The 13,815-nt window shown below is 43.3% G+C and overlaps 1 protein-coding gene across 2 annotated transcripts in view; it reads left to right on the top strand.

The window, feature by feature from the left end:
* Nucleotides 1-7,035: 7,035 nt before the first annotated feature.
* The window catches only part of POT1 (protection of telomeres 1), a 70,209-nt gene continuing 63,429 nt past the window's right edge, over nucleotides 7,036-13,815 (top strand). Inside the window, exon 1 of one of the 2 annotated variants that reach the window (XM_083699179.1) lies at nucleotides 7,036-7,367. In XM_083699179.1, coding sequence (XP_083555305.1) covers nucleotides 7,245-7,367 — 123 coding nt within the window. In that variant the 5' untranslated portion in view covers nucleotides 7,036-7,244. The remainder of the gene's footprint in view (nucleotides 7,368-13,815) is intronic. The other variant, XM_083699180.1, reaches the window with a different exon arrangement.

Here is a 13,815-nt window from a genome sequence, read left to right as displayed (position 1 = left end):
GACACAACTTGAAAAGACATAACCTGAACTGAATGTAACAAGAGGTATGACTGTAATCGTTTAGGTTCTCAACCTAGAGTCTATCTAATCATAATTTTAACCTACCCTAGAAGCATTCTGTAACTCCTTGCCAACACTCAGTCATTTATTAGTGTCAAAAATATGGCCAATTTTCCAAGATATTTTTTTCCAGCTGGCCAGCCTACAGGACGCAGAACAGCAGTGCGTACTAAGTGCCAAGCAGTGAAAGCCTGCTCCAAAAGTAGGGAACAGTTAACACATCCAGCCAATTCTGCCTTTTTAACCATTTGTGCTTCTTAAAAACAATTGTTTTAGACATACAATATAATCGGAAACATTTAACAGTATGCCATGACTCGTGAAGAGGAGTGCTCTGATGGTGTTTCCTGCTTGGCAGGGGGCTGGACTCGATGGCCCTTGTGGTCTCTTCCAACTCTATGATTCTATGATTCTATGAAGAGTTGTAGTGCAATGTAAATTTTACGTATGCTAATGCCAGATACTGCTACTTGAGTTAGCAGTCCAAATTCCAAATTCAAATGAAAAATATATTTGTTGAAAGAACAATAATCTAAAGTCCAATGGCCCAAACCTAAAGCATGTTATGTCTACCTTTTGCCAGGCTTTGGGAAATCAGATCCCTCACACGGTGGCAGAAAAGACTCAGAGGAAAACAGAGAAGAGTTCTTACCAATTAGTTTATTTAATAATCATAGAGAGAGACAAAGGAATGGGGTCTCTCTCTAGAAATAGCATTGCTCCAAGGAAAGTCCCAGCCCACTACGTCATCCCTATTCTTTGTCACCCCTGCATTGGTTAATCTGAGCTTTCTGCTTCTGAGCTTTCTGTTCTACTACCCTCAATGCCTGCCTGGTCCTGGGAGGGGGGTCAGGAATGCTTTCCAAGGACACTGTCAGCTCTCTCTCTCCCCTTGTGCTTCTTCTTCCTGATGTTCCTCCTCCAATATTTTCCAGCTTCTCCACTCTGCAGCCTCTGAACTGTGCCCTTCTGCAAACCGCTGTTCTAAATCTATACTGTCCTCCTGTTCTCAGGAAAGTTCAGGAGAAGTGGGGGGTGGTCCCCACCATTCCTCCTCAGTCCAGACCCAGACAGCTTTAAGCCAATATATCTGACTTTTAGACATGGCTATGTGTTTTCACTTGCTGTGTTTTTCACTTGCTGTAACCTGCCTTAGGTTTTTATAGTGAAGGGAAGGCATGAAATCAATTTGACACCAGAATTCTAACTAGATGGACCTTTGTTCTAGTCAGTGCTGTTTTTCTAGAAAAAGTGATGCCGGAACACACCATCAACACCTCGCTTGTTGTCTTAGAATGGGCATGGTGCCCACCTGAGAGGTGCTGGAACCCACCTGTGAGGTGCAAGAACTGAGTTCCACTGAGTACCAGCTGAAAAAAAAGCCCTGAACTAGTTGAGCAGGACTCTCCTTATATTACTTTATGCCACAGAAGTCAATAGATGTCCTTTTGGGTGGGACAATCTCAGTCTATGGGACTGCCATGGTTAATCATCCAAGTGCCCACATGCTGTATTTCCATGGCTCTCGGGATTTTGTTACAGAGAAGCCAAATGACGTTTGTTCCTTTAGCATTCTCACATTTAGGCAGTGGACTGTCATATGTCCTACTTTTCAAAATCTTGCCTAGAATTAAGCTACTACAATCATGTTATGTTATGTATGGTACACCACTAAAAACTGGACTTTGAGTGAATGATATGTATGCATCTCAGAAAAGCAGATTTTATTGTCCAAGTGTCTGCATGTGAATTTATGCACCTCCATATGTGTCAATTGAGATCATAGAACAAATCAACATCAGGATTAAAGGAAATTTTTCTTTAGTGCTCTACTACTGAAAGAAACATGAAAGTATGGTTACTTTCGGGCACCTATTTGACAAGAATACTCAAAAAAGCATATAAATGTTTTGGGGCCAAAGACTGGGGAGTGAAATATACTCGGAGTCAAGTGTGGATTTCATGCTCTTTATAGTGGTGAGGAGGAATGGAAGTTTCCCCAGAATGTCTGCTTTATGTACATTATTTACACAATGGGCCCCACGTGATTGGCTAATTCTGGGATTCACCTGTAGGCCAATCAGGTTGCAGATTCACTTCCACCTGGAGCTGGATTGGGTGGCTCTTGTGGACCAATCAGACTGCTGCATTCTGAATCCTATTGTTCTAGGACCAATCAGAATGCTGCCTTTTGGATCCTATTCAACTCAGTACATAACAGGAGAGCACCCAGGCAAGTAGCTTCATCCTGACAGAACAGAAATAGGCTGCAACTCTTATTCTAAGGCAATGTCCTGAGCAATGATAGTGCTCAGCTCATCTGCTTAGTAAATGAAGGGAGGAATCCCAGCCTGATTCAAATTTGGATCACTGCTTGTTGTAAACAGGGCCAATACCTGCAGCAACATCATGTGATCTCCATCAGGGCATCAGAAGAGTTCTGCCGCATCGGACCATAAGTTTACCTAGTGGCCAACCAGATTTCCCCAAATTTATATGGGTAGCAAGGGAAATAAAAGTAATGTACCCCACATTGACAGCAGAGAGATGATCCTAAAGCTGTCTGTGACACTAGGGTAAACACTATTGCAACCAAAATATTTAGTTAATCTACAGTAGTTTGTGGCGGGAGTCAGGAACCACTGTGTCCCAGCCAGCATGTAGAAAGAGAGTTAAAGGGACACAGGTGGCGCTGCGGTCTAAACTACTCAGCCTCTTGGACTTGCCAATCAGAAGGTCGGCGGTTCAAATCCCCGCAATGGGGTGAGCTCCCGTTACTCTGTCCCAGCTCCTGCCAACCTAGCAGTTCGAAAGCACACCAGTGCAAGTAGATAAATAGGTACTGTTGCAGTGGGAAGGTAAACAGCATTTCCGTGAGCTCTGGTTTCCATCAGTGTCCTGTCGCGCCAGAAGCAGTTTAGTCCTGCTGGCCACATGACCCGAAAACTTGCTGTGGACAAATGGTGGCTCCCTCAGCCTGAAGCAAGTTGAGCGCCACACCCTCTAGTTGCCTTAACTGTCCTTTTACCTTTTACTAACTTCAGATAATGCCCTAATGAATTTATTGCAGGTACTCTTGGCACATTCTTTGATGAAATCATTTAGTTTCCCTCTCCCTACGTTAGATTTATTTTGTTATTTACTTGTTATTTGTTTTCTGAACCATTAGGTCAAGATAGGCTTCCTTGCTTTGCAGAACAAACTACTCCAACCCATATGCTCACACTAAAACACACACCAGTTTTTTGAATTAATTTGGACATTTGAAATGCCCCCCGTGCTTTTGGTTTAATGGTTTTTGAATGCATTTGCAGCTGTGAGTGACAAGAGATTTCCTTTAACAAACAAAATATAAAAAGAATCCATTTTGTAGAACCTTTTGTGACAGAGGGCTTTAAGCAAGCTTTTGCAATCAGAAGATTTCTAATAAGCATGTGGGAATTTTTCACCGATGGTACTGGGCCTCTGTATTTCAGAATGAAACTTAATAGGACATTTCCTCCACTGACTTTCCTTGACATTCCTATGTTCCACAGTTGTGGTGAATGAAATAACAGTTGAGAAATAACTTGACCCTAGGTTCTCTACCTCCCAGCACTTATAGTCACAGACCATGAAACTAAGTTTCAGTGCTTAGTGAAACTGAACTGATTTAATTCCTAACGGGCAGAAAAGGAGGACTAGACCAGGGGTCAGCAACCTTTTCCAGCCGTGGACCAGTCCACCGTCCCTCAGACCATGTGGTGGGCTGGACTATATTTTTTTTTGGGGGGGGGGGGATGAACGAATTCCTATGCCCCACAAATAACCCAGAGATGCATTTTAAATAACAGCACACATTCTACTCATGTAAAAACACCAGGCAGGCCCCACAAATAACCCAGAGATGCATTTTAAATAAAAGGACAATTCTACTCATGTAAAAACACGCTGATTCCTGGACCGTCTGCAAGCCGGATTTAGAAGGTGATTGGGCCGGATCCTGCTCACAGGGCTTAGGTTACCTACCCCTGGACTAGACATATTAAATATTTAGTTTCTTTGGAGCCATAAATTCTGGGTAAAAAATAAGAGTTCAGCTCCTAAAGATTTCATAATACATCATTACTCTGCCACATTTTTGTGAGCATGAAGGTTTTCTTAGTGTCTTAAACAGTGTAATCCTATCCAACCCTACTCAGAAAAGAAAGCCTAATTGACTTCAATAGGACTTACTTCCAGATTAGTGTGAATAAAATTGAAGCCTTTAATAGTTTAGCAGCGGACTGCAATTTTGTAGCACATCCATTTTGTTAATTCTGTTGAAAGTTAAATGTTACAAACATTAAACACTACAGTATGTGCAACTACATTGAACAATATTATTTGGTTAATTCCAGGATGCATAATCCTATGCATAGTAGATTAGACGTAAAACCAGCTTTAAGTGTAAGGTATGTGTATGGGATTGTAGCCTTCATTATATAAAGGTGTTTATAGCGCAGTCTTAAGGATGTTCACTGCATACATCTTTAAGTCCATGTCCAATGGGATTCACTCCCTACCTAGTGTGTTTAGGTGTGCAGTTCATAAATATAATAGAATCATAGTACTGGAAGGATCATCTAATCCAGGCATCCCCAACCTGCAGCCCTCCAGATGTTTTTGGCCTACAACTCCCATGATCCCTAGCTAACAGGACCAGTGGTCAGGGATGATGGGAACTGTAGTCCAACAAAACATCTGGAGGGCTGAAGGTTGGGGATGCCTGATCTAATCCAACCCTCTGCAACGCAGAAATATGCTGCTGTAATTTTTTTTGCAAAAGAATGTTCAGAAATTGAGGACTATCTGGGCATTATTTCTAACGATGACCTTGAAATTCTGGAGAACATCCTGGAACAGCCAAAAAAACAACCCAACATTCTATTCTATTACTAGATCAATTTAATTATGCATGTTTACACAAACTGAATACATTATCAAAATTACACAGAGTAGGGAAATTATTTTATTCAACAGCCCAGCCATAAACATGCTTATGCAGAAGGAACTTCAACTGAGTTTAGCAGAACTTGTGTCTGAGTAAACATTATAAGAACTTGGATGCAAGTTAATCAGATTTCATTCTACCCCTTTCATTAGACTGAATGATAATTGCAACCGTTTAAATACTCTTCTTAACAGCAACCCCCAAAGTAGATTAGGAATTCTTTCCTAACTGCAGATGGATGAGGAAAGAAAGAGCTATTTAATGGGTGAGACAGAACATAATTAAGTGGTGTGTGTTGGGATTAAATAATGATGATGATGATTCTAATTTCATACATGCATCGATGAGATGTGAACTGGCTGTAACTATTCAGGCTGATAGCCCTATTTTGTATTTTTATGCTGTGAACCGGCCTGAGATCTTCAGATAAAGGCAGTAAACAAATTTAATAAATAATAATAATAATATGAAAACCTCAAATTTGTGTGGACTCTTTGCTCTGTCTTGAAACAGAATTTATTTTTATTTGTATTATTTCCAGGCGGCTTACAAATTCTAAACAAATAAAAAAATGTCCAGTAGCACCTTAGAGACCAACTAAGTTTGATACCCAGGACAAACTTAGTTTGTCTTTAAGGTGCTACTGGACTTTATTGTTATTATTATTTTGACTGCATCAGACCAACACGGCTACCTACCTGAATCGAGATTAAAAACAAGAACGGCTAAAAACACAGAAAAAACTAAAATTACAGTTTTCATTTCACTTTTAATTTGTATACTGCTTTTCTATATAACATTCAGCCCTTGTATATCAACGGGGAACGGGTGGAGAGGGTGGCGGAATTCAGGTTTTTGGGAGTGACTATCGATCAGGGCATGACTTGGAGCGCAAATACCACTGCTCTGGTGAAGAAGGCCCAGCAGAGAATTTATTTCCTCAGACTTTTAAAGAAGAACAATCTGAGTGAGAGACTGCTGGTGTCCTTCTACCGAGGCTCCATAGAGAGCATTCTCACATACTGTATTTGTGCCTGGTTCTCCAGCTGTACAGCTAGGAAGAGGAAGGTGCTCCAGAAGGTCATAACCACAGCCCAAAGGATTATTGGTCATCCCCTCCCATCTTTGGAAGAACTGTACGGTTCCCGTTGTCTTAGGAAAGCAAATAATATCCTGCAGGATGCATCTCACCCGGGACACAGTCTGTTTGTACTACTGCCTTCTGGCAGGAGATACAGAAACATCAAGTCAAGGACAAATAGACTGAAAAATAGTTTCTATCCAAGAGCTGTGGCCTTTTTAAATGCAGTAACTCGATAGTGTGACCTGGGAGTTTGATGGGTGTGGGTGTGGGTGTGGCTGGAATGTGGTTTGTTTGGTTGTTGTTGTTGTGTTGCTTTTGTTGTTTTTAAGGGATGGCATCCAATTTCGTTGCACTTGTGCAATGTTGCACTTGTGTAATGACAATAAAGAATCTATCTACATTAATACCCAAGGTGGTTTTCAGAAACAACAAAATATCCAGCAAAGAACATACGCCTTATAACAATCTGATCCAATACAGAAATTCATAATAAAACATAATATTCAACAATATTAGAATAGCACAACATGGGCAGTTCAACGCTGACAGAATTAAAACCATATACATGTATAAGTAGATAAATAAATATTCCTGTCTTTGTGCACCCAATTCCCAATACAATCCTATGTATGTCTACCCAGGAGAAGCAAGTTCCACTGATTTCAGTAAGAATCTCATTTGTGCATTTCAACCAGTTGTTTCCCATATACTTGGGTCTCCAAGCTACATAACTACATTTCCCATCGTCCCTCACCGCTGGGCCCGCGAGCTAGGGATCATGGGAGTTGTAGTCCAAAAGAAAAAGAGAGCTGGAGGAACTCAAACCTCCCTCCCAACCGTTACTTCCCTCGCTGCTCGCGTTGCCCGGCGCTGCGGAGCTTCAGTTTAGCACAGTGCGCGTGCGCCTGGCTCCGTTGGTAACGTCTGGGCGCCGCGAACCATAGAGAAGAACGAAGCCGGTGCGCACGCGCGGCCGGTAACCCACGAAGCGTTTAAAAAGCCCCTCAGCCCCCGGGCCCGGTTTGCCATGTAAATAAGGCTGCCTAACGGACGAAGTGGTCGCTCCTGCCTTGCCTTCCTGTGAGGCCTGACCTTGCCTTCAAAACCTGGGTTTGCAGCGGGAGCGCCATGCCACTTGAAGAGATCAGGGGCTCCTTCAGGGTGTTTGAAAACTCTCTGCGGGGAAGCCTCCAAAAAGTTGGTTTCGAGCATTTGCAGGTGGGCTGTGACTGCGCCAGCAAGTATGTCCAGGTAAACTCTTTACAGTATTATTATTATTATTTCCAAATATATTTTATTACATTTCTACAGATTCCACATAGAGTTCCAATAATTATGTGTCTATGTGTGTGTGTGTGTATATATATATATATATATGCTTTCGTAGATTTTCACGGGTACAGGAATGCAGGTTTTGGTGTCCTCGGGTGTCTTCCCGTGTAAAAGTTGGGGTGTCTAGGCGACGTTTCGACGAGGTCTCACTCGTCATCTTCAGGCTGGTGCTTTCGGCTTCTTGTTACTGGAACAGAGCGGGATCTCAATGTTTGAGTTCCTATAAATACTGTAGAGGGGGTGTGGTGTCTAGCCTCCAATGTTCTGGGCAGAGAGGAAGTTCCCAGGCTAGTGTGCCTTTTCTTCTTTTGTTCCTTAATTACTTGAGAGATACCTTGAGTGATTTCTTGAGTGATATCCTGAGTACCACTTAGGTGGGTCATTAGGTGTGGATTAGTTGCTAAAGTCTTTGTGTCTTGACCTCTTGAACTTTGTGAAGGGTTTTCCTGAGAAGATGGCTGTATTGCACTTAGTTGTGCTTTGGCTTGGCTTCGTGTATAGGGGCGAGCTGTGGTTTTGTGGCTTGTGTCAGCCAGATCTGTGTAGGGATTGCAGGGGGGTGCAGCATCCGGAGGTGCCACCATGGACTGGCTACTGGATGGTGTCAGTAATTCATCTGTGGAGAGGGTCTGGGTTTGGGTCTGGTGTGGTTGATTGGTGTTGGCGTTCTGTGTGCTCTTTAACACGGAACATCACCACAAGAGAATAATCATGGAAGCCATCGAGATAGAGAAACACCCTCACAACATGAACAAGCGTGACGACACATCCCGCTTGCCAGACATCTGGAAATTAGCCCTCCCCACAAAAACTGACACCAGATCCAGAGGCACACAGAACGCCAACACCAATCAACCACACCAGACCCAAACCCAGACCCTCTCCACAGATGAATTACTGACACCATCCAGTAGCCAGTCCATGGTGGCACCTCCGGATGCTGCACCCCCCTGCAATCCCTACACAGATCTGGCTGACACAAGCCACAAAACCACAGCTCGCCCCTATACACGAAGCCAAGCCAAAGCACAACTAAGTGCAATACAGCCATCTTCTCAGGAAAACCCTTCACAAAGTTCAAGAGGTCAAGACACAAAGACTTTAGCAACTAATCCACACCTAATGACCCACCTAAGTGGTACTCAGGATATCACTCAAGAAATCACTCAAGGTATCTCTCAAGTAATTAAGGAACAAAAGAAGAAAAGGCACACTAGCCTGGGAACTTCCTCTCTGCCCAGAACATTGGAGGCTAGACACCACACCCCCTCTACAGTATTTATAGGAACTCAAACATTGAGATCCCGCTCTGTTCCAGTAACAAGAAGCCGAAAGCACCAGCCTGAAGATGACGAGTGAGACCTCGTCGAAACGTCGCCTAGACACCCCAACTTTTACACGGGAAGACACCCGAGGACACCAAAACCTGCATATATATATATATATATATATATATATGCATATGTATATGTATGTATGTATGTATATTTATTTATTTATGTATCTCTCTGTCTCGACATAATTACTTCAGGTAAACTTTTTTTTTTTAAAAAAATTCCAAATATATTTTATTAAATTTCTACAGGTTCCACATAGAATTCCAATAATTATGTGTCAATGTGTGTGTGTGTGTGTGTGTGTGTGTGTGTATATATATATATATATATATATATGCAGGTTTTGGTGTTCCGTGTTAAAGAAGAAAAAACTTCCTCTCTTTTCCAACACATGAAAGAAACAGGACACGAAATTAATTTTGCAGATTCCAAATTGCTCTTTAACACGGAACATCACCACAAGAGAATAATCATGGAAGCCATCGAGATAGAGAAACACCCTCACAACATGAACAAGCGTGACGACACATCCCGCTTGCCAGACATCTGGAAATTAGCCCTCCCCACAAAAACTGACACCAGATCCAGAGGCACACAGAACGCCAACACCAATCAACCACACCAGACCCAAACCCAGACCCTCTCCACAGATGAATTACTGACACCATCCAGTAGCCAATCCATGGTGGCACCTCCGGATGCTGCACCCCCCTGCAATCCCTACACAGATCTGGCTGACACAAGCCACAAAACCACAGCTCGCCCCTATACACGAAGCCAAGCCAAAGCACAACTAAGTGCAATACAGCCATCTTCTCAGGAAAACTCTTCACAAAGTTCAAGAGGTCAAGACACAAAGACTTTAGCAACTAATCCACACCTAATGACCCACCTAAGTGGTACTCAGGATATCACTCAAGAAATCACTCAAGGTATCTCTCAAGTAATTAAGGAACAAAAGAAGAAAAGGCACACTAGCCTGGGAACTTCCTCTCTGCCCAGAACATTGGAGGCTAGATACCACACCCCCTCTACAGTATTTATAGGAACTCAAACATTGAGATCCCGCTCTGTTCCAGTAACAAGAAGCCGAAAGCACCAGCCTGAAGATGACGAGTGAGACCTCGTCGAAACGTCGCCTAGACACCCCAACTTTTACACGGGAAGACACCCGAGGACACCAAAACCTGCATTCCTGTACCCGTGAAAATCTACGAAAGCAAATATATATATATATATATATGAATATGTATGTCTATTTATGTATCTCTCTGTCTCTCTTTCTCTCGACATAACGACTTCAGGTAAGCTTTTTTAAAAAATCCTAAATATATTTTATTAAATTTCTACATGTTCCACATAAAATCCCAATAATTGTGTGTGCGCGTGCGCATACGTGTGTGTGTGTGTGTTATATGTGTGTGCGCGCACGTGTATCTCGACTTCAGGTAAACATTTTAAAAAATTCCAAATATATTTTATTAAATTTCTACAGATTCCACATAGAATTCCAATACATCTGTCTGTCTGTCTGTCTGTATAATATAGACTTCACATCCCATTTTCCATGTTTTTCTCTCCCCCCCTTTGCTGCACCCCATTTCCCTCTTTTATATCGTAACCATAACACAAAAATAACCAGTTTTTTTCTGTTGCTCATAGTTCAAATCCTGCTCGCACATTCTTCATACTATAATATCTCTTTAAATAATGTTCAGGTACCCTCAGAAAAAAGCACTGGTTATTAATTTGATTTATATACTGCCCTTCAGCATAAGATTTCAGGGTCGTTCACAGGATAAAATACAAGGTAAAAGCACATGTAAATAGTCAACAAAAATAGCAAAACAATACCCCCTGCCTTCTGCAGTACATGACTGGGGCCTGGGATCATTTTCATGGGTCACAAGTTGTGTAGCACTGCCATGGCCTTTTCTTGCTATTTTTAAAGGACGGTTGAGTGTATGGCCATGGAAATAACTTTATTAGGCTTTATGTTGCTGCATATTTCTAGGAGAGACTGATGTTGTGCTCAATTTTTGCTTGTGGGCTTCCTGTAGACATCTGTTTCATCACTGTTAGAGCAGGATGCTAGACTAGATAGGCCTTCCATCTGATCCAGCAGTGTTGTTCTTAGGTTATTTATTTAATATTTTATTGTTTCATAAAACCTACACACCGCTTTATTGGTAAAAACAACAACAACCCTCAAAGTTGTTTATCACTAGGTTAGTGCTGAGCAAGATCTAGTGACATTCTCACCAACAGTTGCTTCAAATTTTCTTTTATGCAATAGTTTTGCCTGCCTTCTTTCTGTAGCCATCAGCTTCTTATAGATTTAAGTTAACTTGGGTTCCATTAGTTGAACACTCCTGAGAGTTGCTCCACTGATCTTTCCTGCCCTGTAGGATGTGAAGGCTCCCATATACATGTGAACCACTCCTGATCTGTAGACGTTTTAAGCAGAAGCTTGTAATTTTAAGTGCACTTCTCAATCAGTTAAAAATTGTAACATGTTACAGTGATACCTCGGTTTTCGAGCATCTCGGAAGCCGAACGATTCGGTACCCGAATTCTGAAAACCCGGAAGTAATTGCTTCCATTTTTGAACACGTCTCGGAAGTCGAATGGCTTCTGCTGTGTGTTTTTCTATTTTTTCCATTGACTTGGACAACCGCCCTTTGATTCTCGGTTGCCCAACGTTTCAAAAGTCCAGCAGTCTTCCGGAACAGATTACATTCGACAACCGAGGTATGTACCACTGTACTTGTGAATATTTATTTCATTTATTAAATTTGTATACTGCTCCCTGTCTATTCTCATTTCCTTTTTGGAGACATGGTAGCCCTACTCTTATAGTCAGATCCTGAACAAGCTTACTTGAAAGTAAGTCTTAACTGAGTGTTGCTAAAATTAAAAATATCCTGTGCTTTGTCTTATCTATATAGTCATAGCATGCTCTCTTTCTAGCATTGCTTTTTTTATTACTGGAACCATTAGTAAACTTGGAAGAAAAATATAGATGGCTTGGGAGCTTTTCATTTAAGGCATAAACTTAAAAAAGTGTTGTGATAAAAAAATTTCCAGTCTGGTGACTTAATGGACTTCTTTTTTCTTATAAAAGAATCAATGGAGTCTTCCAGATTTATGGACATTTTTCAAAAAACTGGAGGAACTGCACCACAATGTAACTTTTCTTTTTTATTTCCTCAACATAAAATCAGCACAGTTTGCAGCAATAATTTTCAGCTGTCTAGTAGCTGTTTCAGAACAAGGAATACGCGTTGTATTGCTCCATCTGTGGCTTCAAATGTGTTCTAAATTCAAGTGCTTAGTGCTGGTGGTACATTAGGCCTCTTGTATAAACTTTACAGAGTAGAACACATGAGACCAGTCTTCTTCAACATGTTTGCTTTAATTTGATGATGATGATGAATTTAATTTTAAAGCCTTTTATCATTACCGGCACTTGGGGGTGTAAGCTGAGAATAGTACTGTTAAACTTGAATTTTGTTTGCTGTGGAAAAAAGCTTTTCATCAAGAGCATGCAATTCAGTCATCATTACGGTTTCTTTGCTACTTTTATCTCCATGTACAGCATAAAGCCAAATATTGTATTTTCGCGTCACAGCAAACTGAGAATTACAAAAGAAAAAATCAATACAACCTTTTACTCTTTATGTAGGGTAAAATGGAGGTTAAAAAGACTCATGAATTTTTGTGATGTCAGGTATTTTTAATTCACACTCTTCTCCAGGAATACCATTTTATCTCTAGCGCACGAAGTTCACAGTACAGTGGTGCCCCGCAAGACGAAGGCCTCACAAGACGAAAAACCCGCTAGACGAAAGGGTTTTCCGTTTTGGAGGCGCTTCGCAAAACGAATTTCCCTATGGGCTTGCTTCGCAAGAAGAAAGCCCATAGGGAAATCTCCGGGGACCTCTTTTAAATGCTAGCGGTGGGGAGCAAAGCCTTCCCCCCCCCTCCGGCCTTCAGAAGAGGTCCAGGAAGGCCGGCGGGGGCCGAAAGGCTTTGCTCCCCACCGCCAGCATTTTAAAAGCAGTCCGGGATAGCAGGGAAGCACTTCCCGCTATACCGGATGGCTTTTGAAGGCAGGCAGAGGGGGGGAGCAAAGACTTTCGCCCCCCACCGGCCTTCAGAAGAGGTCCTGGACCTCTTCTGAAGGCGGGCGGGGGGCAAAAGTCTTTGCTCCCCCCTGCCTGCCTTCCGGGAGAGCGGAGAAACGCAGCGCTGCGTTTCTCCGCTCTCCCGGGAAGGCAGGCAGGGGGGACAAAGACTTTTGCCCCCCGCCCGCCTTTAGAAGAGGTCCAGGACCTCTTCTGAAGGCCGGTGGGGGGCGAAAGTCTTTGTCCCCCCTGCCTGCCTTCCCGGGGGCTTTTAAATCGCCCCGGGACAGCGGATAATTCCTCCACTGTCCCGGGGCGATTTTAAAATGCTGGCGGGCAGCAGCGCTGCCGCCCGCCAGCATTTTAAGATCACCCCAGACAGCGGAGAAGTCCTCCGCTGTCCCGGGGCGATTTTAAAATGCTGGTGGGCGGCAGCGAAGGCTTCGCGGGCAGCAGCGCTGCCGCCCGCCAGCATTTTAAAATCGCCCCGGGAGCGGAGAAGTCTCCGCTGTCTGGGGTGATCTTAAAATGCTGGCGGGCGGCAGCGCTGCTGCCCGCGAAGCCTTCGCTGCCGCCCACCAGCATTTTAAAAACCCCGGGACAGCGGAGGACTTCTCCGCTGTCTGGGGTGATCTTAAAATGCTGGCGGGCGGCAGCGCTGCTGCCCGCCAGCATTTTAAAATCGCCCCGGGAAGTCTCCGCTGTCCCAGGGGCTTTTAAAATGCTGGGGGACGGCAGCGAAGGCTTTGCTGCCGCCCGCCAGCATTTTAAGACCGCCCCAGGACAGCAGAGAAGTCTCCGCTGTCCCGGGAAGGCAGGGGGGGGGAGCAAAGACTTTCGCCCCCCACCGGCCTTCAGAAGAGGTCGGGGGACAGACTGTCCCCGGACCTGGTCTGAAGGCGG

This window comes from Podarcis gaigeae (assembly GCF_964106915.1).
Source record: "Podarcis gaigeae genome assembly, chromosome: 10".
Classification (NCBI taxonomy): domain Eukaryota; kingdom Metazoa; phylum Chordata; class Lepidosauria; order Squamata; family Lacertidae; genus Podarcis; species Podarcis gaigeae.
This window is presented reverse-complemented; position numbering and strand designations above follow the sequence as displayed.